Source organism: Cheilinus undulatus, linkage group 13, assembly GCF_018320785.1.
Source record: "Cheilinus undulatus linkage group 13, ASM1832078v1, whole genome shotgun sequence".
NCBI classification, from domain to species: Eukaryota; Metazoa; Chordata; class Actinopteri; order Labriformes; family Labridae; genus Cheilinus; species Cheilinus undulatus.
The window spans coordinates 45,308,740-45,335,820 of NC_054877.1; the positions used below are offsets into that span (position 1 = coordinate 45,308,740).

The 27,081-nt window shown below is 40.2% G+C and overlaps 1 protein-coding gene across 5 annotated transcripts in view; it reads right to left on the reverse strand.

Annotated features, from left to right (window-relative positions):
- The window catches only part of astn1 (astrotactin 1), a 714,709-nt gene that overhangs the window by 365,661 nt on the left and 321,967 nt on the right, over window positions 1–27,081 (reverse strand). For all 5 annotated transcript variants that reach the window (XM_041803561.1, XM_041803558.1, XM_041803557.1 and 2 more), the window contains one exon: window positions 7,188–7,315. In XM_041803561.1, coding sequence (XP_041659495.1) covers window positions 7,188–7,315 — 128 coding nt within the window. The remainder of the gene's footprint in view (window positions 1–7,187; window positions 7,316–27,081) is intronic.

Here is a 27,081-nt window from a genome sequence, read left to right on the forward strand (position 1 = left end):
CTGACGCACAACAAGCAGGCGCACATGAGTCACACTGAGTTGATTATTAACTGTCAGCATGACTCAGCCAAAACAGAGAGCTGACAATCACTGTCTGTAAACAGATTTTTGAGTCAACACTGAGCAGCTCAAAGGAACAGAAAGAAACGGACATTTCAATCCAAAGATCTGGTTTCATCAGTCACGGACTGGAAAGTTATGTTTTGCAGCCAAATGAAGAGTTTTAAAAATCCTGATGATATGCCAAACATCTATAAAGATTACCAGTGATTCAGTGACTCAGCAACATAGACTGAGTGATGCATCATATGCCTTGATTATGTAAATATAAGATTATTATAGATATATGCTACCATGTAATGTGTGTGCTTTTCCTGAAGCACCATCAGGTCCACCTTACAAATTCCTGACAGCTTCTATGAGATGTTTGCATCACCTCTGATAAGCCGGTGCCAGTTCACTGAGAGGCAATCCAACTCCAGGGCCATATCACTAAGCTGCAGTCAGAAATTCGACTGATAACTCTACAACAAAAGTTGGTAGACACATTCATTACTTGCCGCAGTAAAAGTTCTCAACTAGACATTGCCCACATTTGCAAAGCAAGCTGAAGGGTTGAGAAAGAAAGTCAAGAGAAGAAAACAAAAGTAGAGTTTTTCTATAATCCCTCTGAGACTGACTCAGAAGTCAGCCCACATTGGCCACATATTAAAATGTCAGACTCTACAGCAGAATAAAAAGCGACCAGATAAAATTGGTCTCTAAAGCCTTTCCCTCCTTCTATGATACAGAAAGTCAACGTTTTAATAATTTTAATTTCAATAAAAAAATATTCAAAAGCCTAAAGTGAAAACCAGTGATGGTTGCTCGAGTGACAAGCAGTCAATGACAGCTTCTCTGCTAGTGATCAGGTAGTCTGATTACTAAACATCCACCCATACCTAAAATATATCCCATCCATCCATCCATCCATCCGTCCGTCTGTCCGTCCGTCCGTCCATCCGTCCATCCATCCATCCGTCCATCCATCCATCCGTCATCCATCCATCTGTCCATCCATCCGTCCATCGGTCCATCCATCCATCTTCTTCCACTTGTCATGGTGGCAGTGGGCGACGTAAGTCAACCTAAATGTCCGTATGCCCAGCAACGTTTTCCCCTTCCTCCTGAGGGATTCAGATATGCTGCCAGGCCAGATGGGATATATCATCCCTCCAGCAAATTCTGCGTCTGCCTCATGGTCTCCTCCCAGTAGGACATCCCCAGAAGACCTCCACAGGGAGGTGGCCAGGAGGCATCCTGAACATTGAGGTTTACAAGGTTTGTCTGGCAGCCTCCCCCCGCCATCTGATCCAACTCACCACCAGGTGGTGATCAGTTGACAGCTCTGCTCCTCTTTCTCTTACCCAAGTGTCCAAAACATACAATCATATGACACAAAAATGAAGTCAATCATTGAAATTTGGTCCTGTGAGACTGAAAAGCTGGACCACTGTCCCAAGGCAAGGAAGGAAACTGCTTTATTCTTCCTGTATCCTAGGTTCAACAGCCAGAGCCTCCTTTCCAGCACCTTTAACATTATGACAAATTAATTTTCCCTGGGGGAGTTGAGCAGTGTGATCCCCCAGTAATTTGAGCACACCCTCTGATCCCCCTTTTTGAAACTGGAACCACTGCCCTGATCTGCTACTCCACAGGTACCGTCCCAGACTTCTATGTGACACTGAAAAGGCGTATCAGCCATGACGGCCCAACATTATCCAGGGTCTTCAGCATCTCAGGCCAAACCTCGTCTATGCTGGTCTCTTGACACTGATAGGACACATCCTAATATTTAAAAAAACAACAGCCCATCCCATAGATTTCAGCCAAAGTTATTTATTCCACAAAGAAGCCAAACATAAGCTGGTCCAGGTGTGACGGCAGGGCTACAGCTCTGTATAAAAGGTACCATCACAGTTTTCCACATCCCTTTTTCTCCATACCTCAGTATCATTCTCTCTGCAATATCCAGCATCAGACTGAGAGGGTTTGGATCAGTAAAAACAGCGACACTGTGCCCCAGAGAACGCTGTGTGCTTCTACGGCACCCTGTTTGATGCTTTGAAATGATATCTCAATTCATGATATTACTCTTCAATAAAAGCCAGCAGTGGCTGCAGCAGAGGCCCCAGCACAGGGCGGGAGAGGAGTGCTGCTGTCTCTGCTGTGGGCCGGGTGCACTGTGAGCCTACGGGCGATGTCGGGATAAAAAGGTTTGAGCTGAGCACAAAAAAGGAGGGGCAGAGAGGGGAAAGAGGAGGGGGGAGAAGAGAGACATGACGGCAGACGATCCATTTAGATTAGATGGTTTTAATATCCTCCAAAGTTTCCAATAAACAACAGTTGGAGCCACTGCTGCGAGGTGGTCATTTGATTGTCCATCACCTTAGACGTAACCTGGCTCAATGTGATTCTGAATCGCCGCCACAGCCGGCCTCATATCACCACCGTTATATCAACAACAGGCGATAAAGCCATCCTGCAATCTGCTGCTTTCTACACTGTAAGGCAATTCACAGGCAGTTACACAGGTGCCTGGAATAAGCTTAGCCAGCAGGCTGCCTGGAAGAAGCATTTCCAGGAAATATGCTGAGATCTAATTATTAATTTTACACCCGCTATTGTCGTACTCCCATCCGCTCTACAAACATGTAGTAAAAGCGTTTTACTTACGCAGGCAGAGCTAAGGCTGATACCTCTCCATTACCAATGTCTGCTCTTTCTGCATGCTTAAGTGCCAGAAAGGAGAAGAAATAACAGAAATATTACTATCTGCGTCTGAGAAATTGGACTGATGCTGCTAAACTGCTTTATTCCTCACCCAAAAACGACATCAGACGCTTACGTCAATGACTGCTCGGCATGATTTCAAACATTTAAAGCATTAAAGGACGTTACAAGCAAAACAAAGTCAAACTTAGAAGATGATGAGGCATCCAGATGGATGCGTACACGTCTTTGGCCCCGTAGAATCGATTGATGTTTAGCAGCATGACGAATGTTTCTCACAGGAGGAATGTGTCACTCAAACACCACTGCCGTGTTCAGCACTGGTAATAACATAAACACATTTTCAAATGAATTATAAACTGTAAGACAGCATCCTTACAAACCAGCCAACACAACTCCCAAATAAACAAAGCCTTTTGTATGCTTGTGTTCAGAGCACCTTGAATTCTGTCTGAGTCTTATTAATCTTTCCTAGGATCATGGATAATGACCCTTTTTATTTTTTTTGTAAACAGGCATGTCTTTGTATAATAGCATAATAAATACATGGATTGTTCCCTACTTTTCTCTTTGAAAATACCCTTCATGATCAATTTTTACAATGATTTATAGGAGTTGAATGAAAATGTGTATACTTGTTAACCTGGTGAGCCTAAATGGCCCAGGGCTGACAAAATAAATCACTATTATTTCTGTCTAATATGAGTTGGAATTCAATGTAAATGATGCATATTGACAATCAAGTACAAAGGAGTGAAAGACTTGTTTAACCCTTAGAGCTTGCAGCTACTTTTTCATCGTCGTGTCTCATCTGGACTTCTTGTTTTAAAAAGCTTGTAAAACATCAACCCTGTGGTGCACAATCAAGCTCTATACATTCTTTTTTCCAGGATAGCATGGGCTTTAACCCTTTACCTACTGAGTCTAAAAATGGCAATTTGGACATATTTTGTTATTATGGCTGTAAAACAGTCAGGAAATGGCCTAAGTCTGAGAGCTTTGGTCCCTTTTCCCAGGTGTACTTGAACTTGACTTTTCAACATCTGGTTAATGATTATTGCACATTATATGGAATTGTCAGCTGTTTAAAAGAAGAAAAACAAAAACGGATTTGTTTTTCATGGCTTTTATGAGAAGAAATGTTATTACTCATGAAGTTTTGATTTGACATTTGAAATGTGAACCTATACATGTTTAGAACAATCAGCAGTCATTTTTGGAGTCTAGGACTCTGGGTGTGCAAAACACAGTGCAGAAGATAACTATAAACATAGGCAACAATTAGTGCAAATAAAGGTGGAAAAATGCATTATCAACAATCTCAAGTAACATATTGTTATTGCACATGAAAGACACACAAATGCCACTATCTAACGCTATTTTATGAAAACAAAACACCACTCTCGCTCGCTCTCCTTTTACTCTCTTCCTTTACTCTCCTTTCTCACTCGTCTTCTGCCAAAGCTGCCTTTTTCGTGTTGCTGTTCGACATTACCCTGATATATATTCCACACATCATATATTGCCGGAAAGCACAGATTCTCAGCTCTCTGTCAGCGTTGGAATGTTTTAGATTGGGCAAACTTTCCAGGAGTTACAGTGTTGAGAATCCATGTCGCGGTCTCGCGATACTTCTGGTGTTTTGCTGTTAATGCCCATGTCATATGGTTGCGAGTACAGTAATGAACCATATATGTGCACATGCCCACAATTCTCAGCTTTCCAACACCGTTGGAATTTTTCTGATTGGACAAACTTTGACAGAGTTAGAGTAACAATACTCCAGACATATAAAACACAGTGCCAGTGCTGGGTCAGTAGGTAAAGGGTTAAGGGTGTATCTACTACAGTAATGTCACTTAAGTGTTAAAAACATCATCAGCATCATCCAGTCCATCATACTCTGCTGTTCCTCCTGTTTTTACACCATGCTGTCAGTCTCCAACAGAAACAAACTCCTCAAGATCACACAAATAGCATCAAAAGTAATCCCCTCTCCCACACCAAACATCTCAGAACTCAGCGACAGAGCAATAGCCCGTTTGGCCAATACAGTCGTCATGGACACTGAGCACACTCTCCATAACTTTTTCCAGCTCCTGCCCTCTGTCCACAGGTACCAGACACTGAAGTGGAGAAGAGCCCGCTTCAGTCGGAGCTTTGTACCATCAGCCATCTCCATCCTCAACAAACTAGCTCACTGACCTGCCATCACTGTTTCTTGTAACTGTTTCTGTTTATTGTCAGTTGTCTATTGTGTCATATGTTTATGATGTGGAATGTCAACAACTGTCATGACGTCTGTGGAGACAAATTTCCCTCTGGGACAATAAAAGAAATCTACCTATCTAAACATTGTGTTTATCACTGTAGCCCCCCTCTCTCTACCAATGCCTCACATTTGGTCCAACCCCTATCCCCTCTCCCTGCACCTCTCAGCTGTCATATGAAGAGACACTGATGACAGGTAGACAACGCCTGAAGTAACTTTTGAGTACCAACTGTTTGAAAAACCTGTAAACAAAAATATAATGAATAATAATAGCTATGATTTATGTAACAAAATTCATGGGACCCAAGATCGCTTTACAGAAGAACAGAAGACCAGACACAACACAGAAGAGAAACATTAGGTTGAGTGTACGTTGGGGGGGGGGGCGGTTTAGGAGAGACTGAACAGGCAGTGCTTGAGGAGATTTTTAAATATGTCCAAAGAAGGAGCATTGCAGATGTTTTCAGGAAGTGTGTCGTGGAGGATGGGGGCTGAAGTCCTGAAGGCTCAGTCTCCATAGGTATGAAGTTTGGAGGTGGGAACAGTGAGAAGGCCAGTGTCTGAGGACCAGAGGCTCTGGGTCGGTGTGTACGGTTGAAGAAGGTCAGAGAGGCACTGAGGGCCAAGGGCATGCAAGTGAGGAGGAGGATTTTGCATTTGACACAGAATTTATCTGGGAGCCAGTGTAGCTGGATGAGGGTAGGGGTGATGTGCTGCCAGGGCCTGGTGCAAGTAAGAACCCTAGCAGCTGAGTTTAGACGTGCTGGAGCCTGTCCAGAGCTGTGTTAGGTACCCCAGACAGGATTTCGTTACAGTAGTAGAGATGGTTACCGCTAGCTTGAATGCTAACCATCCTATTGTTTTACCTTTGTGAGGGTCTGTCAGGGTCTGATGTAGTATGTGGTTTACCATTGTCTTGCTGAAATAGTCAAAGCCTACCCTAAAACAGATGTTTGGATGGAAACAGATGTTGCTCTAAAACCTCTCTCTACTTTTCAGCATTGGTAGTGCTTTTCCAGATGTGTAAGCTGCAACACCATAGGCACCAATGTAACCCCATACCATCAGAGATGCAGGATTTAGAACTGTGCATTGATAACAAGCTGGACGATCCCTCTCCCCTTCAGTCCACAGGACACAGTGTCTGAGGTTTCCACAAAGGATTTCCAGTTTTGATTCAACAGTTTTCCATTTCACCTCAGTCCAGTCCAGAAGACGGTAGTGTTTCTGGATCATATTCACATATCACTTCCTCTTTACATGATCCAGCTTTAACTATCATTTGTGGGCAACAGGGAACTGTGATTTTTTGAGCCCATGTAGTGATTTCCAGTACAGAGTCATACCTGTTTTAATGCAGGAGCCCCTGAGGGCCCCTCAGATCACCTGCATCCAAAATCAACCTTCAGCCTTGTTCCTTGCTCACAGAGATTTCTCCAGATTCTCTAAATCTTTTGATGAATTTATTGGCTGTAGATGGTGGGATATTCAAAGTATTTGCATTTCCCATTGAGAAATAATCTTCTAAAATTGTTCCACAATTGTTTAGATGCATTTTTTTTTTTTTTTTGCAGAGTGGTGATCCTCTGCCCATCTTTACTTCTAAGAGACCCTGCCTCCCTTAAATGCAGCTGTTATACCCAGCCATGTTACTGACCTGTTAACAATTAACCTAATTAGTTGGTAAATGCTCCTTCAGATGTTTTTCATTAGTATCATTTACTTTTCCAGCCTTTTGTTGCCCTGCCCCTACTTTTTTGAGACGTGTTGCTGCCTTCACATTCAAAATGAGCTGATATTTTTCATGAAATATCAATATCAACATCTGATGTGTCATAATAGTGAATAAAATAGGAGTTTATGAGATTTGCAAATCCCTGCATCCTGTTTTTATTTAAATTTAACACAGCGCCCCAACTTTTTCGAAATTTGGGTAGTCCTTTCATCCCGGCAGAACGCCCAAACATTATGATGATGGCTAAAAAGACCTAATGAAGATGAAAGTCCATCCTCAAACAGTGTTCTCTAGACTCAGAGAAGCGGACTTTCTCCCTGAGTTATGAGGATTTCTGACGTTCTGATGATAAAGTACTCTCTCACAGCTGTGATCTGGCAGAGTGAACAATGAAATATGGTTTCGTACCTGTGAGGTATTCTGGGTCGGGCACAGGGTCCGACAGCTCCTCGTGGCACTGAACCTCTGTTGGCACTGATGCCACCACCATGCCATCTGGGAGCTGCTGCTCGATGCCTCGGGCAAAGTTCTTCTGCCTGGTGTAGAAAAAAGAGAAAAGAAAATGGGAGGTCTCGCTTTAAGACAGGAGCACTCAGTCATCCAACAAAGATGGAAGAGAAGAAAAAGACTTAGAAGAAATATTAAAGATGTGAGGCTACAGTGATGAAAGGGTTGTATAAATGAGGGGGAATTATTTCAAACTGCGCCAAATAAAGCAGTGACAAACAATCTGTCCCCCAATTTCTGTGCCTTCGTCTGAATATAATGAACACTTACTGCACCACAGTAGCTGTAATGTAATAATTCATAGTTTTCTAAAACAGATTCAGGGCTGCCACATGACTTTAAATAGAGTTTATTTGTTTGTTACAACCTCAGGGCAGATGTACAAAAACAAGGTATACATCATTTCAACAACTGTGACACCAGGATGAGTGCAGGATTCTTCACAAATAAGATCAGACACCCTGAGCATCATCGTTTTGGGTTTTCAGGTTGTCAAGCTTGTTCTGCAGTTTCTGAGTAACTATAAACAAAATAAGTCACTCAAATGTATTTGTTTTGAAGGATTATACAGTCAGGGACGAAAATGCCCCTGGAATTTTTCCAGAAAATATACAATTTCTCCCAGAAATACACACGTGTATTACCTTCATGTGCATTGGAACAACATAAAAAATCAGAAGAAAAAAAGCCAAAATTGACATAATTTTACACAAAACTCAAAAATGGGCCGGACAAAATTATTGGCACCCTCAACTTAATATTTGGTCGCACACCCTCGGGAAAAAATAACTGAAACCAATCATTTCCTATAACCATCAACAAGCTTCTTACACCTCTCAACTGGAATCTTGGACCACTCTTCTTTTGCAAACTGCTCCAGGTCTCTCTATGATTTGAAGGGTTCCTTTTTGCAACAGCAGTTCTGAGATCTCTCCATAGGTGTTCAATGGGATTTAGATGCGGACTCATTGCTGGCCACTTCAAAACTCTCCAGCTTTGTCTCCAACCATTTCTTGGCACTTTTTGAGGTATGTTTGGGGTCATTGTCCTGCTGGAACACCCATGACCTCTGACGCAGACCCAGTTTTCTGACACTAGGCCCTACATTGCAGCCCAAATTCTTTAGATAGTCTCCAGATTTCATGATTCCTTGCACACAGTCAAGGCACCCAGTGCCAGAGGCAGCAAAACAACTCCAAAACATCTTTGAAGCTCCACCATGTTTGACTGTAGGTACTGTGTTCTTTTCTTTGTAGGCCTCATCCTGTTTTCTGTCAACAGTAGAATGACGTGCTTTTCCAAAAAGCTCTACCTTAGTCTCATCTGTCCACAAAATGTTCTCCCAGAAGGATTGAGGCTTGCTCAGGTAAATTTTTGCAAACTCCAGTCTGGCTTTTTTATGTCTCTTTGTCAGCAGTGGGGTTCTCCTCGGTCCCCTGCCATAGCGCTTCATCTCATTCAGATGACCACGTATGGTCCCAGCTGACACTTTTGCACCCTGAGTCTGCAGGAAAGCCTGAATTTGTGTGGAAGTTGACTGAGGATGTTTATCCACCATTCCAACTATTCTGCGTTGCATTCTTTTGTCAATTGTTTCTCTTCCATCCATGTCCAGGGAGATTAGCCAAAGTTCCATCTTTATAAACTTCTTGATTATATTACGCACAGTGAACAAAGGAATTTCTAGATCTCTGGAGATGGTCTTGAAACCTTAAGATTGTTCATATTTTTCAACAATTTTGCTTCTTAAGTCCTCAGACAGTTATCTCTGGTTTCAGTTATTTTTTCCCAAGGGTGTGCAACCAAATATTAAGTTGAGGGTGCCAACAATTTTGTCCAGCCCATTTTTGAGTTTGTGTAAAATTATGTCAATTTTGGCTTTTTTCTTCTGTTTTTTTTTGTGCTGTTCCAATGCATATAAAGGAAATAAACTTGTATACTAAAACCATTTGTAACAATTTCTGGGAGAAATGGTGTATTTTCTGGAAAAATTCCAGGGGTGCCAATACTTTCGTTCATGACTGTACGTGCCTTCCTGAGTAGTGTTTCAGTGTGTCATTGGTTTATGATAATTTCAAAAAGGCTTATGCTGTTTGTGCACAGGATTTCAAAGTGCAGGACCTCAGAATATCATCTTTGTGTTTTAACAGATGATGCTGTTCTGTTGGTGTCCTCAGCTGGTGAAGTGAAACTGGAAGGAGAAACAAGGAGACATTGCCCTTTTTGGATTTTTTCTCTACTGGACAGATCCAAAGACTTTTTTGACGGTGAGGGAAAAACTAAGGGCACTTGTGCACCCATCATGCCTTTCACTGCTCCACAACCCCAATGAAGAAGTTATATCATTCCGCTATCTGTCATTGATTAAATCATGAGCATGCAGAGACCTAAATCCAAGCATCTGATCTGTGGTTTCACACATCCGTAAGCTTAAATTATTTGTAGGACAAGTTGAAAAATGTCATAAATTGTACAGTAGCATGTTCCTGCTATGAGGCAGGCTCTGAAAACCTCGTTAGAACATGCTCTATCATAAATAATCCAACAAACTGAATTCATGCAAGTCTGAATATCGTTGCTTAAAATCCCACGATTCTGGGAACTAGCTGCTATTTAAATGTCAAACATGGATCATATCTACTATTTATGTCTGTACATGTAAAAAACAGATAGGGATCAACCGTTAAAGTTGTGTTGCATTTTATTTCATGAAGTACTGTATGTTTCAAGGAGGCTGAGGACTGCAGACCAGTATTTTTTTGCACATCGATAAGAGATAATCAATCGATAATGATGATAATGCATGGCTGTGCAGTGTACTAAAGAGACAAAGTCTCAAATGAATCCTGTCATTTTTCATTATGCTGATTGTTCTGCAGCAACGTGACTCATCTGCAGTCACAAAGCTGATGTCCTCATTTATCTGCTGCTGCCACTGACTCTCGCTTGAACTCACTCATTTGTCCACTTCATCATTCTTTGTCTCAATGCCATTTAGGTTCACAACAAGGTTCCACACTAGAATGACTCCAATAAATCACAAACTACAGGCACCCAGGTGTCTCCAGACCAAAGCTGATGAGGATAGATTTCATTCGTGTAGGGATGTGTAGTCTTATGATTATTTTATTCTACATTTTAAGTTTGAAACGCTCTGAGGCCCTGTTTACACGACCATGCTTTCAGGTGAAAACGCAAAACTTCTGTAGCGTTCTGGCCCTCCGTTTACACGAGAACGGCGTTTCGTTGCTTGAAAATGGAACAATTTGGAAACAGGCTCCAGAGTGGAAGTTTTATAAAATGCCCCCATCTCTGTCTCCATGTAAACAGGGAAAACAACATTTTCTGAAAACGCACATGCGCAAATCTAAACATAGTAACAAAACAAAAACAAAAGCATGAATAAAGACCTCAGCATCCTGAAACAACAGCACTGGTCTAATCTTGGCAATATTTCTGAGGTGAAAAAAGCCCACTCTTGTCACCTCTTTACATGAAAATCAAGTTTATCAGTGATCAGCTGACAGCCTTTTTTTCCATGACAAAACTAGACTAAAAGTAACAAAAGTAGATCTGTGATGACTAAAACTGACAAAAGTTAAGTTTAGTTTTCATCAAGATGACTAAAACTAGACTAAAATGTGATGTAGTTTTCATCGGACATTAAAAATCGGTGATATTCCTCCACTGTGGGTAAATCTATCAAAATGCAATCATCTATGGGTATTCTGCCTCTCAGCTGTAGAAAGCAGGGACCCCAGGTTTGGCTGAGTGCAGAGAACACACTACCATGATATGGTACCAGATTTAGACAAGAAAATAAATGCTTGGACTAAAAGTAAAGACTCAAATGTGAGGACTTTTTATGGATTAAAACTAGACTAAAACTAAAAGGGTAGAAATGACTAATATGGGACTAAAACTAAAATGCATTTCATTTGAAGACTAAAACTAAAACTAAGTTTAATAAAGATAAGAAAATGTTTACCAATGAAATAAATCAGCTGACAAAGTTAAAAAAAAAAAAAAAAACGAAAAAAAAAAAAAAAAAAAACTAAAATTAAAACTAGCTGCCAAAATTAACACTGGTAGGTAAATTAGGAAGTTAAACGGTTAATGGTTGCTACAAAGAATCTGCGGTTTGACGCAAAATTCTCTGGCTTTTCCCCTCAAAAGCTTTTTGTTTCTTTTGTGTTTTTCAGGACCAACTGACCTCCCAATGACCTTTTGTTTGTGCCACAGGATAAGATGTAATGTTTAGTGATGATTTACGACCTGAAGTCCTTGTATGGTGTTTTATTTTGAAATTGACCAAATACTTTTCACGTTATTCTAAGATTAATTGTGACTGAACAATTTGATTGTTTCACATGTTATGTTTTAATAACTTAAATAAAATATTGGCCATTTTTGAAAAAAAAAAAGAAGAGAGAATCAATTGCCTGCTAATAAATTCATAAATAAATGGACAAGGGTATATTCATGTGTTGTTTCTGCAATTTAAAAAATTTCACCTCCACCTACCACAAAAAATCAACCAATCAACAATAAAATGAATAAATAAATAAACCGAGAGATATTTGGGTCCCTTTATAAGACCCACTCCCCTGGTTGGGATGTAGAAAACAAACCTTGCCCAGGTTCTCCTTATTCATAACAGTACACTACAGCGGTGCACATAAAATGCTCATGTCTGCTGATGATGAAGTTGATAATTGACTAGAATTATCCTTGGACATACCATCAGCACTGTGCAACCACTTAAAACTTGGCAGCCTGCATCCACCAATCCATCATTAACAGAAAAAAAGTACATTTAAATTCTTTTAGTCTTTATTTCTCTGAATAAACAACTAATTTACTGCTTTAAATTCTACTGAAAAGGCCACCTCTTTCTGTATCCTAAAAACATCCAGTGTCAGTGACCATGTCTAATAACTGTTATTAAATGAAGCAGATGAGATGCAGCGCCTGGTTGAATGCACCTTTTAGTTTACATCCCTTTAAAGGCGCCAGCATTTCTGTCAAAGCCTCATAAAAGCCTTCAGCCTTTAGCACAAACGTAGCAGCATCCATTAAAACAGCATTAAAGGTCCTCATGGTTCACAGTTAATATAAACCATGCATAATGTACCGCTTGATTTATGCATGTTCAGGGCCTGAGCTGTGGAAATAAAAAAAGGATACACAAACATTTACACTTGGCCAACTGTTGCCTGTGGGAAAGTCACAACTTCAGAACAACTGAAGCCAGAGGCTCGAGTTAAAACGGCGTCAGATACCGCCATTCAAATGACTTTTTACTTCCATGGCCACGGGTGGAACGATAATTAGAAGGACACCAGGCTCATAAAAATCCATCTGAGTCCGGAGCTGGGAAGGTGAATCAAAGTGTATATAGTAGAGTAAGCATTCAGTTACGGTAAAATAACAATTTCAAGTACAGTTAATGCTCAGTATATCAAAGCCACACTCATGGAACTTAAATATACACAATCTGGACAAAAGTATTCAGCCATCTGCCCATTACACCAACAGGGACTGGGGACTTTGTTTTCAATTACATATAGCCTACTCTAATATGGAGTTGACCCCCTGTTTGTAGCTATAACAGCCTCCACTCTTCTTGGAAGGTTCCTTGGAAGGTATTTTTTGTGGGAATTTGTGCCCATTCATTCTCTAGAGCAGTGGTTCTCAAACTTTTTTCACCCAAGGCACACCGAAGGTTAAGCCAAAATCTCAAGGCACACTTTATTCATATCAATACAAAACAGACTTTTTAAATAATATAACAGTCAAGGTGGCCCATAAGGGGGGATAAAGGGGAGAGGTTTCTGGGGCCCAGACAACTGGGGGTGGCGAAAGTGGGCAAAAGGTGCCTGAAAGGTGGCAAAAATTGGTTAAAGTGATGATAAAACATGGCAAAACTGGGTACAAAAGTGGCAAGACAAAGTCAAAAATGGTTAACAATCGGCATAAGAGGCCAAAAAAATTGGTTAATAGTGAAAAAAGAGGGCATTACAAAGCAAAAAAGTGGCCAAACAAAGGCAAAGTGAGTGAAAATTAGCAAGAAGGTGGCAAAAATGGGTTGAAAGTGTCAAAAAGGTGACAAAATAGGTTGTCTACTCAGAGACTGCTCGTCCTGTGTGGCACCTTATAAAACCATGTGAACATTTTGTACGTTTGCATGTTTTTAGCTTCACAAAGCACACAAAGTCAGACAGTATTAGCCGCTCCAGAAAGATCTGGTTTCTACTTCTTGGACGCATGTTATGTGAAACACTGGCTCCTATTGCTTCATTTATTTCTGATAATTTCTTTGTTAATTTCATTGCTAATCTTGGACAGTTTTGTTGATGCCTGAACTGCCATCTGCTCCAGTAAAGAAGACATAATTTATGTTTTTTTTTTCAGTTGTTGGACTGCCAAAACTTAACAAAAGGACATCTTTCTATTACATTTTCAAGAAGAGTCGGGATGAAGCTGCCACCTGTTTGATAAATTAAAGAAAAATGATAAACAAAGTCACTTTTGATTAATGACAACAAACCCTGCATGAAAAGATCCCCCGGCTAAGTGAATGAACGCTGTCACAGCTCTGAAGGAGAACCAATCAGAGCCGGGACCAGCGCTCCCTCTCCAGCCTCAGACACATTTCATATTTTAATCAAGCGAGTCAATGAAAGCATTCCTCCTGAGAGCGGGGTTTAAGGGCTGTTGTACGGTAAGCTCAGCTGCATCGTAAAATGAAGCGGCAGATTAAAAGAGAGATGCATGTTCGGAGTATTTTGAGGGCGTCAGATAGGAGCGGGGTCCTCATCATTGATCCCATGCAGCCACCGGAAGAGAACAAAGGCCACTAAAATATTCATTAAAACTGCTCTGAGCTTGTCATGTGAGAGAGAGATGGGGGGGCAGCATGAGGAGTAATGAGAGGAGGTTAGCTTTTTAACATCTCATTACTGGAGTCCACTGGCTCCCACAGAGACAGGGAGACAGAGGCTGTGTCACTTAGCTCTGTAATATAAACCTAGATCAGATCAGTGCCCACTGCTCTGGAGATGTGACAGCGATAAGACCTATTTCCTGGATGCTGCAATCATATCTCATGTTTCTTTGGGTCACCAAATGCCTCACTGGTCTGCTGCCAATGACACTGATACTACAGGATTTTACCTTAGAGGAAATCCAATGAATAAGCCCAGCTCTTTTGAAATGATAACAAAGAGTCTGCCCGGGAAGCTGGAGGGGAGCTTCCTGCATACGGAGAGGAGGGTTTACTTCACTTTATGGAAAATATTTGATGCATTTAAGGCTGCAGAGCCAGATATGTGATCCATAGGAGAAGGATGCTGGGTAGAAAGAATCAAACAAGCTCTTTGTTCGAAGACTCAGCTGGAGGGTCCAGGGTCATCTTTATTAACAGTGCACACATCCCTGCATAAGGGAATAAGTCATCAGTTTCATCCTGATACAACCAGATATTGATTAATTCTACAAGGATGTATGTATCACAAAGTCTGCCACCATATGCTATTTTATTCAAGAGCCTTAAAAAGCAGTTAGACCACTTCATTGCTATAGGTTTCCTCTTTTTTTATTTGAAAAATCCAAATAATTGGACTCCTTTTACAGCTATAACAGCCACCAATCTTCTTGGACGGCTTTACCCAAAGACTTTCAGCTGAGCATTTATGAGGTCAGGCGCTGATGTTGGATGAGAAGGCCTTGCTCTCAAGCTCATTTCCTGTTCATCCCAAAGGTGCTCAGTGGGGTTGAGGTCAGGGCTCTGTGCGGGCCAGTCGAGATCTTCCACAACAAACTCATCAAACCATGTCTTTATAGTCCATGCGTTGTGCACTGGGGCACAGTCATGTTGGAAAAAAAAGGGCCTTCTCCAAACTGCTGCCACAAAGTTGGAAGCATAGCATTGCCAACAATGTCTTGGTATGCTGAAGCATTAAGACTGGCGTTCACTGGAGATAACGGGCCTAGCCCAGACCCTGAAAAAGACCCCCATACCATTATCCCTCCTCCACAAAACTTCACAGCTGTTTTAGTGGTCAGTGTATTTTCCAAGAGTACTTTGCTGCAGACAAGATGGCCGACATACATCCAATCGATACCGGAAGTCTCAACCAGAAGTCCGTACGCCTAGGGTTAGGCTTAGGCATTAAAACCCTAGTGGTTAGGTTCAGGGTAAGGCAGTGGGGAAGGTGATATATTTGAGATCCAGCACCAAGGGTTAGGCTTAGGCAGGAAAAAACTAACAAACACTTGCAGCTGAGTTCAACATGAAGAAGAAACTTCCGCTTGGGACTTCCAGCATGGATTGGATGTACAGCGACGCCCGTGTCTGCCATCTTGACTGCAGTTGGGTCCCTCTCGTATCTTCTGGCAGATCCATTTCCTGGTTGAAACCAAACTCAAAAAACGGGAGAAACTGTAGTTATTCTGTTTTTCTGTATTTGACCAAAATGGACAAAACAGAGAAAACAAATTTTCAGTCACAAAAACTGAAAAACAAACAACATTTTTAAAAAGGGTCCAATTTTTGTTTATTCAATTCTGTTATTTTGTTTTCTTCATTTAATGCAATTCTTGAGGAAAAGGGAATCATGTGACCAATCGAAAAGGTGAGCATTTCAAAATAAAAGCCTACATGTCAAACAAGAGCCATCCATTGCCCTATACAGTATTAAAAAAGGCGAAATGCTCTAAGTACAATGTATGATAAATAATGTACATTTTAAATGTACTGGCGATTTAATGGACTGCAATTTTATTACCCTCTACTATATATATATATATATATATATATATAGATATATATATATATATATATACACATATATAGATAGATAGATAGATAGATGGATAGATGGATAGATAGATAGATAATACAATTATGATACTGTAAAAGTAAATAGATGGCTCTTGTGTGACATAGAGAATTTTATTTTGAAATGCTCACAATGGGTCACATGATTTCCTTTTCCTCAAGAATTTCATTAAATGTAGAAAACAAAATAACGGAATTGAAAAACAAAAATTGGACCCATTTTTAATTTTTTTTATTTGTTTTTCCGTCTTTGTGACCAAAATAAAAAAAAACAAACAAACAAACAAACAAACAAAAAAATTGCTTGTTTTTCCGTTTGTACCATTTTGGCTGAAAACCGAAAAAAGAAATGCTGGCCTGTTTGTTTTGTTTGTTTTGTTTTTTTTGTTTTATTTGTTTTTTTTTTTTTTGCTATTTTTTATCAAAAACCAAAAAAAAAAAAAAAAACGGAAAAGTAGCTTGGTTTAATTTTTTTTTTTTTTTTTTTTTTTTTTTTTTTTTGGTCAAAACTGAAAAAAAAAGAATAATTTCTTGTTTTTCAGTTTTTTCCATTTTTGGTCTAAAACTGAATAACGAGAGGTTCTCCTGTTTTTTGAGTCTGGTTTCAACCAGGAAATGGACGTGCCAGAAAAACACTGACCCACAATGCAGCCCTGCAGGAAAATTCTCCCATCATCCGCCAAATCCAGACTCATCCATCTGACTGCCAAACACAGGTGTAAACTTCACTGTCAGAACAGGTTCCCACTGCTCCACAGTCCACTGTCGGTGTGCTTTATGACTCTCCATCCAACACTTGGCATTGGAGTTGGTGACGTTAGATTCTAAAATCCTTTCACAAGATAGATTAAAGGACATTTTTCATGCACAGTTTATAAAAAAGTGTTTTTGGTGCAAACGTCGTTGCCCTAACTGATATAAGAGGGTTCTCTAAAGCATCACATTAATGTTACAATAGTGTTTAGCAGATATTTTTTTCTAAAGCGCAGTCATCTGGGGCTGGTGTTCCTGGCATTGAGGGCCTTGCCCAAGGGTCTACACACTTCCCCTGACTGGGAATTGAACCATCATTCCTTTGCAACAAAGTCTGGTATGTGAACCACTGAGCTATCCAGTTACATTTGCTATTGTAAAACTGCAGCACTCTTTGGCCTTTATTTTCTCTCCAAAGCACTGATATCACCTCTTCTTGTCTTTTTATACTTTTCACCCTACCATCTAGTAGGACCCAACCATACACCCCTATACACAGAAATACTAAAATTATAACTTACCAATGCCTCGAGTGAAGATTTGCTGCCAATGTTTTATTTATAGAGAAAGTAATGCTGCATCAGATATATAAAAATGGATCTCCTCTCTGGCTCTGCAAGGTTTTTCTGTTTTGATCTTTAGGAGGAACAAACAGCGAGTGAATAAAAGGAAAGGATGAAGCAGTTTGAGTTAGTACCCAGCAGCAGAATACAAACATAAGCACACGAACATTAAACCAGCTAGGCATGAGAAGTTTTGCTTTCAAGTCATCAGTAAGAAATGTGGACGTTTGAAATAAATACATCAGGTTGAGTCATAAAATGATCAGTAAACCATGTAAAATGTAAAACAAAAATGTGAGTGTGTGTGTGTGTGGGGGGGGGGGTCATAAACACACGACTCTGTAAAGTATGATGAAGGATTAATATTTCAATGAAACATTCCCACAACATTAGAAATGATTAAAAAAAAACCTTCATCGGGGTTAATGTTGAGTAATCTTCTGTGAGCTTAATCCAAAAAAGATAGACTGTTCTATTTTTACAGATCTTTTCAGCAACAAGGCAATTCAAAGTGCTTAACTGAAAACATGAGTACACAATGTTGAAGGAGAAAAGAAATACATCAAAAGCAAATAAAACTCCCATGATAAAAACAGAGAAATGAACAGAAAACTCATTCTTTGCTCCAAAGACAACTACTCAAGTTTAACCAAAAGAAATAGGGCCATAATTATAGTCACATAGCTATGGCCACTTATATTATAGTCTTCTATGATCTTAGCCAGTGGAAGCTTGCAGATGTTAAACAGAAGAAACCCCAGGATTGAGCCTTGGGGGACTCCGCATGCATTTTTTGTCTGCTCAGATTTAACCCATAGGCTTCACTCGGATCATTTTTGTCCATTTCAATTTTCATGTTTTGATAATTTTTCCAATTTTAATACCTATGACACTGCATTTAGAGGTGTGTCTTCTCAAAAAAAAAAAAAAAAAATCATTAAAATATGCATCTTATAGTATATGTGATCAAAAAACTGACACCCATATGTTAAGGACAAAATGTCCCATTAAATTCCACTGTAACATTAATTTTTGATCCTATTAATATTACAGCATGTCCTGTTTCCAATACAGAGCAAAGGATTCCATTTATTTTTTAAACTATTTTTCACTAGATGGTGCCTTTACCTAACCTCGCAAAGCAGATGGACATGGCCATTTCCATGTTTCTCACTGGCAAATCCATCTTGCAAATCTCCTGTCTGAACCATTTGGGCCAGTTAGAAAGTGACAGGACCAATCAGCAACGAGAGGCAGTACTTCCGGGTGTGGCAGAGTCATGACGTAAGCAAGCAGCAACAAAAGACTGGTGCCATTATGGTGGAAGACATTAGCGTGGATGCTGCTATAGCATCGGTTTTAACAGAACTTGGCATTTCTTTGTTAAAAGAAGAACGTTGTCATGGTTCATGCTATGAAGCTCTCTATGGAGTTTACTCCTTCGGTAAGGGCGGAGCTTGGTAGCGGCTACATCACGTGTTTTGTTGATTTGATTGGCCGGTAAAGATGTGACAGACGTTCGTCCAATCACCCTCCAAGTTTTTTTTTTTTCAAAGGCTCTGCCCTTTCCCAAAGACCATCTATGAGCGGTTTACCAGATGGATGTGTTTCACACTGTAAAAGACTAAACATGCATCAATATAAATGTTGCTGTTCATTATTGACATGTCCAACACTATGGGTGTTGTTAAAAAAAATCTTGTCTAGCACAGAGAGAAATTAAGCCACTTTTTAAAAAAACATGAAATCTGTCACATTTGGCACGTAAATGGCATTTAAAGGGTTAAATCAATATAAAATGTTAAATTGATTTTTTTTAAACAGTAATGACTCTAACAAAAAGATCTGAGTTTTAAAAGTTGAAAAAATATTAATTTGTAACATTTTTATGGAAGGTTTTCGATGTGGACTTTTTTTTGTCACTTTGCAGTTCATTTGGAATTTTTGTTGCAAAAGCAGAAGTATGTAACATGTATGTTAGTATGTGTTTTTGTTGGCATACAACACTTAAAATAAGTCGCTTACTACAGCTTAAGGCCTAAGGGTTAAAGTTGCCCACAGACACAAAATAGTTTCTACTAAAAAGACCACTGAAACTAAAGTCCTGCCACTGCTGTGTTGCCTAAAAATTACTCGACAGTTTATAGAACTATCGGTGGGATATCCTGTCATTGGCACTTATGGGAGTAATATTTATAAAGCAAGAAAGTGTGTGAGACTTGTTTTGGACATAAATGAGGGTTAACATTCATTCAGTTACTTATATGACATGTTGCTTAAACATGACACCAAACTTGAAAAGGGCTCTGACCCCTTATAGAAGTGTTGTTGACTCTAGGTGTCACCGCACATTCAAATCTCAGTCCACTATAGGGGAAGTTAAATCATATTTTTATCCATCTCTGACCCCAAGCGGACTTTCACACTCCTCGTACTACTGCTTCAAGGGCACATAAACACAATGAGCTTGGACACAGCGTCCACATATTACACCAGAGGGGTCCCTAATGCTTCAGTTTTTGAAGCGTCGGGCTGCGGTCCAAGCTGCCACATCTGACACGTTGGGAGAGAGAGCAGTTTGAATATGGAAGCTGCAAGGACCAAAATTCAGCAGAGAAAAAATGATGCTTTTAGCCTGAGGGAGGAGGGAATGATGCCCTTAAATAATGATTAAAAATGTTTAAGTTTGACGTGTCATCTCTGAATGATGGAGACAGATGCTTTGTGCCAGTCCTGGGTGCTGGTGGAGACTGGAGGCGGGGGGTTTGAAAACACGCCAGTGAACATCACAGATTCCCATCAGTCCCTCCACCCCTGCCTCTGTCTCTCACAAAGTCTAAAAGCTTCTCTGACTCCATGTTTAACACAGTGTAAGTCAAGCAGCACTCACTGGTTCCCAGTTTTACTGTCCAGTGGGAGTGGAGGGAGTGGGAGTGATGAAGAGATTCAAGTCTGGTGTTTTGGACGGGGTTTTCAATGCCAGAGAGATTTGTCCAAAGAAGAAATACATTTGAGCCAATAAATCTGCCATACAACATTAAAACTGGAAGAACACTCTTCCCTCCTGCTGTTTTTTAATATTTGAAGAGTGCTCCAGCAATTTAGCTGATGGCTCTTATAAAGTACAGATAAAAAAGAAAAGGTCGAAGCCGATGTAGCAAATGAAAAGATGTCCAGACTTAAAGTCTCAAGTATGAGTTTTAAAAAAGAAGTAATTTTGTAGTAATTCAGGCTGAAGCGAGTTATCTCTGTATCCAAGTCACATTTGGCAACATTTGAGTAATCTTATTGCTTTTTAAACATTCAAGCATTGAAGGAATCTTCATTTATCAGAACTGAAAGTCACTTCTATCAGTAAAAATGACTAACATCACTGACAGCGAATAATGAGCTGGAGCTAATTAGCACTAATTTTGTAAGCCATTAATTTTAGGAGACTGGACGACAGCATCCGCGAGACGCTATTTGCCAAAGACTAGCTGTCTGGGAAAGGGACATAACTCTGCAGCACATCACAATAAATATCTCCAATAAATTCAGAAAATGATTTGCACTGTGAAGCCTTTAGCCAGGAGCATCGGGCCCATTTTTAGACTTTTCTTTTTCTCTCTCTTAAACCTCAGGCATCACTAGGGACATTTTTGTCCATTTGGGCAAATTTTTCCTCTTCCTCTGCTCACTATTTTAGTTGTGTTAGTGCATGTGGTCCATTTTTTTGCAACAAAGTTTCTTTTGAGGCAAATTTTCAAATTTAAATTTCAATTGCACTAATAGGTCAGGGGAACATTATGAAACAAATTTATTATCTTTTAAAGCCATTAAGGACAAAAATGTCCAAAAAATTGCTATAAAAACTTAACAGATTAATATTTTTTTCTGCCTTTTTTTGCATAAATCTCTTAAACAACCTTAGCTGTGCTCTCAACTACCAAACACTCAAGCATTTTGAGGATTTTAACCCTTTAAATGCCAGTTTGATTACTTAAAGTCAATGTTGTTTTTTATGAAAAAAGCAAAAAATGTTGGATGGCTGGGGCATTATTTCTAAATCCAGCATGGACATGTTGATGATTAGCCAAAATACTGACTTTGATGCATTATTAGTTTTTGTGTAGCATCAGATTTAAAATTTACTACCATTTCAAGTCATTAAGGACAAAATTGTCCACTTCCAAAAATGGCAATAAAAATAGTATACATTTATATTTTTTTCTGCTTTTTTTTGGTCAGATCTTTTGATCAACTTCATTTCTTTTCAAAACAATCTAATTTTGAATAATTATCAGGGTTTTAACCCTTTAAATGTCAATTTGATTACAGGATGGTCATATTTTTCTTTAAAAAAAAAAAACACACAAAACAGTAATAATTATCCACATAACTAATGTTGGGGGGTGGGAGGTGTTTTTTAAATAAGTCATGGGTATGTCAAACATTAGCCTAAATATTGACTTCGATGCATTATTAGTCTTTGTGTAGCACAGATCTAAAATTTACTACCCTTTCGAGTCACTTGTGGACAAAACGTTCCATTAACTCCCATTCAAACCACATTTTTTGATCTTTAAGTAATCAAACTGGCATTTAAAGGGTTAAAATCCTCAAAATGATTGAATGTTTGGTAGTTTTGAGCACAGCTGAAGTTGTTCAAGAGATTTTTGCAAAAAAAAAAAGCAGAAAAAATATTAATCTGTTACAATTTTATATTAGTTTTTTGGAAGTGGAGTAAATTAAAGTGATGCCTGAGGGTTGATATTAATTTATTTTTCGAACTAAATCTCGGTACTACATGCAAGAAATGCAAAGAAATCTGTGTTTAGTAGATTTTTCTTTGTCGTAACAATGCTTCTCGGCAACAAATCTCATACTTTTAGATAGCCGATTTATTTCCCTTTTAAATGGTGCCACATTTGTAAAGAACATGCATTTGTGGGATGAGCAGCAGAGCTGAGCATGTGAAAAATTTTTGCCAAATCATCCCTGACAATTCCAAACAGTTGATCTACCGTTGCCTCTTGTTTTGACACACCAAGAAGACCACTCCAGTCAACTTTGTCGTCTTTAACTGTTTCTGAGTAGCTTTCACTGCATGCTTTGGCTCATTGTCTTGCTGGAAAATAAATTTTCACCAGGCCACAGTTCTGTTCTTGACTGAAAAAGATTGTTCTCCAGGACCGTCCTTTATTTTGCTGCATTCATTTTACCCTCTACCTTTGCAAGCCTTCCAGGGCTGGCTGCAGAGAAGCATCCCCACAGCATGATGCTTCCACCACCATGTTTCCCAGGGGTGATGGTGTGTTTATGGTGACGTGGAGTGTTTGGTGTCCACCAAACAGCGTTTTGTCTGATGGCAAAAATTACCAGACCAAAGAACTTTCCTTCACTTGACCATGGAGTCTCCCACATGTCTTTTGGTGAACTCTAGTCCAGAATTAATCTGAGTTTTCTTCAACAGTGGAACCAATTTGCCTGTGACTAATGTGTTTTCATAAATTTGATGATTAATTTTGGACCTTAATCACACGGCAATTAACCTGTTAAGGCTGACAGCTCTATTATACATTTGAACTGAGGAAATGGCCTTTCACCTTTGTCAACAAGTGAATTATAAACATCCTGAAGACAAGCAGAGAAATAACATCAAAATGAAGATCTGTGGAAGACAAAAAATCAAGATGTCAGGCTAAGGAAAATGAAGTTTGCTGGGGTAGGACTGAACCAATCAGACAGAAGACTAAAGCTAATGTGACCGGACAAGCCTTCACATGGAACCCACAGAGGAAAGAAAAGCAGACACAGGAACAGCTGGAGGAGGTCAGCAGACACAGAGGCAACTGAAGTACACTTAAACAGAGAGAGAGAGAGAGGGCGACTCAGGACTGAGGGCAATGGAGGGGAATTGTGGATTACTTCTGCTCCAGCACAAGAGGCAGAATTTAGGTTAGGTCAATAAACAGGCTTCATTCTTCTTCTGATCATGTAAGGCTCACAAAGTGGAAGATTTTGTTCTTGTATGCTGTGATCTTAACTCCATGCATCTGTTTGGATAATTGAATTTGATGCTATAATCCCTCTGGGTTTTGACCTGACTGCAGATGAAATGTGGATAATCGCTAACACTGGGAGAGTCAACGCCGCCCCTGTTAGATAACTAGAACTACTGCCTATACAATACCCGGACAGTGAAAGTGCAGTGGTGGATGAAGAAGAAGGGCTGGGGTTGTTTTAGGCAGTGACCTTCCAAAATGTAACCACTTTACACTTGGGTAACAAAAGATATTTGAGCAAAATTTGGAGAATAGTGAGACATATGTGGTAAGTCACAGTGGTGTTAGCCTTTGAGTTTTGTGCATGAATTGTAAAGCTTCTCCTCCCAGAGGTCTTCTCTGCACACTGACCAAGTCCTGAGAGGATCATACAAATGCTCTTGGAGGAGCTGGCTCTAGTTCAACCCCTGAAAAAGGCAAAAAACAAACTAAAACATCAAAATATACCGTTCTGTACAGAACTTTAAGGCAAGTTTGGGTCAAAAATTGAGGCTGAAGTAAGGTGTAGTGGCAAGTTAGCTGCCTGAGGGCACCGTCGAGCATGGAGGAGGATTGACACAACTCTGGTTATGCTCTGGATGTCTTTGAGTGTTACCAGAGATATGGAGAAAAAAAAATGATGTTATGTTGAAAGTAGGGCTGTTAATATTAATGTTAACATTAATGCTTGTGATTAATCTTGAAACCTTAACATGTTTAAAAAAAAATGCAATTTAATCATATGACGAAGTTTTTCACTTGGTCCCGTATCCTCCAGCGTGGATGTTGACCTGCCTGCAGGCAAAGAGGGTGAGAGGCAGGTCAGACCAACCAGCAGTGAAGAGTGAGGAGACAGACCCAGGTCTGCTTAATGTCAATTTTATTTTGAAAATGCAGGCGAATAAAAGTTAAGCTAAAATCAAACTTGTGTGTACATACTGCAGTGATGAACTGTCTTTCCATTGAAGCACAACAAGTCTGAAGTCTACCACAGCATGCAGACTGTTTCTACAAACATTTGTGAAAGAATGGGTCGCTCTCAGGAGCTCAGTGAATTCCAGCGTGAAATTACCTCTCTCCTAAATATTCCACAGTCAACTGTCAGTGGTGTTATAACAAAGGGGAAGCGATTGGGAACGACAGCAACTCAGCCACCAAATGGTAGGCCATGTAAAATGATGGAGTGGGGTCAGCAGATGCTGAGGTACATAGTGCGCAGAAGTCCCCAACTTTCTGCAGAGTCAATGGCTACAGACCTCCAAACTTCATGTTGCCTTCAGATTAGCTCAAGAACAGTGCGTAGAGAGCTTCATGGAATGGGTCTCCATGGCTGAGCAGCTGCATCCAAGCCATACATCACCAAGTGCAATGCAAAGCGTGGGATGCAGTGGTGTAAAGCACACCGCCACTGGACTCTAGAGCAGTGGAGACGCGTTCTCTGGAGTGAGAATTGCGCTTGTCCATCAGGCAATCTGATGGACGAGTCTGGGTTTGGTGGTTGCCAGGAGAACGGTACTTGTCTGACTGCATTGTGCCAAGTGTAAAGTTTGGTAGAGGGGGGATTATGGTGTGGGCTTGTTTTTCAGGAGCTGGGCTTGGCCCCTTTGTTCCAGTGAAAGGAACTCTGAATGCTTCAGTATACCAAGAGATTTGGACAATTCCATGCTCCCAACTTTGTGGGAACAGTTTGAGGATGGCCCCTTCCTGTTCCAACATGACTGTGCACCAGTGCACAAAGCAAGGTCCATAAAGACATGGATGAGAGAGTTTGGTGTGAATGAACTTGACTGGCCTGCACAGAGTCCTGACCTCAACCCCATAGAACACCTTTGGGATGAATTAGAGCAGAGACTGAGAGCCAGGCCTTCTCGTCCAGCATCAGTGTGTGACCTCACAAATGCGCTTCTGGAAGAATGGTCAAAAATTCCCATAAACACACTCCTAACCATTTGTGCTGCAAAGGGTGGACCGACGTCATATTAAACCCTATGGATTAAGAATGGGATGTCACTTAAGTTCATATGTGAGTCAAGGCAGGTGAACGAATACTTTTGGCAATATAGTGTACATCTGGTGAAACAAAAACGTTTTTGGCTAATATTTCCATCCATCCATCTATTTTCTATACCGCTTCTCCCATTGGGGGTTGCAGGGCTGGAGCCTATCCCAGCTGTCGTTGGGCAAGAGGCGGGGTACATCCTGGACTGGTCACCAGTCAATCACAAGACTGGCTAATAATGGTAGATGTCAAATCATGACAAAGCCATTGCACATTGTTTGTATTTGTTTTGTATCATCAAAATGATTGGATTGGTTTCAGTGATTGGATTTTGTTGCCCTGTGCATAAAATGTTCCATATAATTAAAGTTTGACTTAACTTGACTTGACCTGAGTCAGTTTAATCATAAGTTTACTTGCCTGCACACTTTTTCAGAATCCTTCAGACACTAAGCAGTGGCACAGCCATGTTGGCTGTGCACCATTAAATTTGACATTTCCTTTCCCCTGGGACCGATTTACAGCTGTAAAGCAGACGTGTATCACCCAAGGCAGCCTCTGACATGTAACTAAGTGCCTCGACTTAATATTTGTGTTTTTAGAGTAAAAAGGACTCCCAGACCGACCGCTCCACTGACTGAAACCCTCAGGGATCTCCTGAGATCAGTAAGGATGCTCTCCTCCGGTAACTTTAGTTCGTTTTACTTTCAAATCTTCATCTGGTCCAATTAGGTGAAATTCCAGCGCTCTGGCTCCTGGTCAGTTATAATTTATTTGCTGCCGATCTCTAATTATTACGCCCTGCATTAACCATGCCTCCCAGAAGACACTCCCTTCCTCTTGCACCACCTCATCTGCACAGGAAGCATTTTGTGCTCCTCAAAGTCTGCCTCAGACCTCTCTTTCTATTCAACAGCACTTTCAAATGAGATCAGAGCATTAGAGGTTTAGATTCCTGATGATATTAACTTTCCTGCTTCATCCGCCCCTCCCTCTCTACTACTCCAGCCGTGGATCCCTAAGTGGGTGAGTTGCCTCCGGGCTGTTGAATCCATGCACAGTCCAAATTAAATTCCTGGGCAGCGGATGACTTTGCTGACCTTCTGACTTCCTGAGTTTAGAGGAAATGATTGCAGCATGCAGACATTGATAATTAAACACCTTCAAAGAAGTCTGACATCCACATCAAACTCTGAGCTAACCATGAAAGGAGCGCTGCATCTCTTTGGACCCATGTGGTGTAATATCCATAAGGCTTTCTGAAGAGAGGATGGAAGCCTTTTGACTTTTTCTTCTCTTACAGTATTTGCCTGAAAATGATGAGAAATATCTTCTGCTATATAAAAGACAGGGGCAGCTTTTACTCTCACACTTTTTACCAGAAAGGAATCAAATTCAGATCTTCCCCTTTTCAAAATCAGCCCACAATAACATGAAAAATGTTTTTTTTGTTTTTTTTTTTTGTTTTTTTTTGCCATTTTGAACCCTTTCCACCACTTTTTTTGTGCCTGTTTTAACCACTTCTAAACCAATTCTTGCCACATAAGCCTGATATTGCCTCTGTTGACCCATTATTGCCACTATTAACCCTGTTTTACCCACTTTTTATACC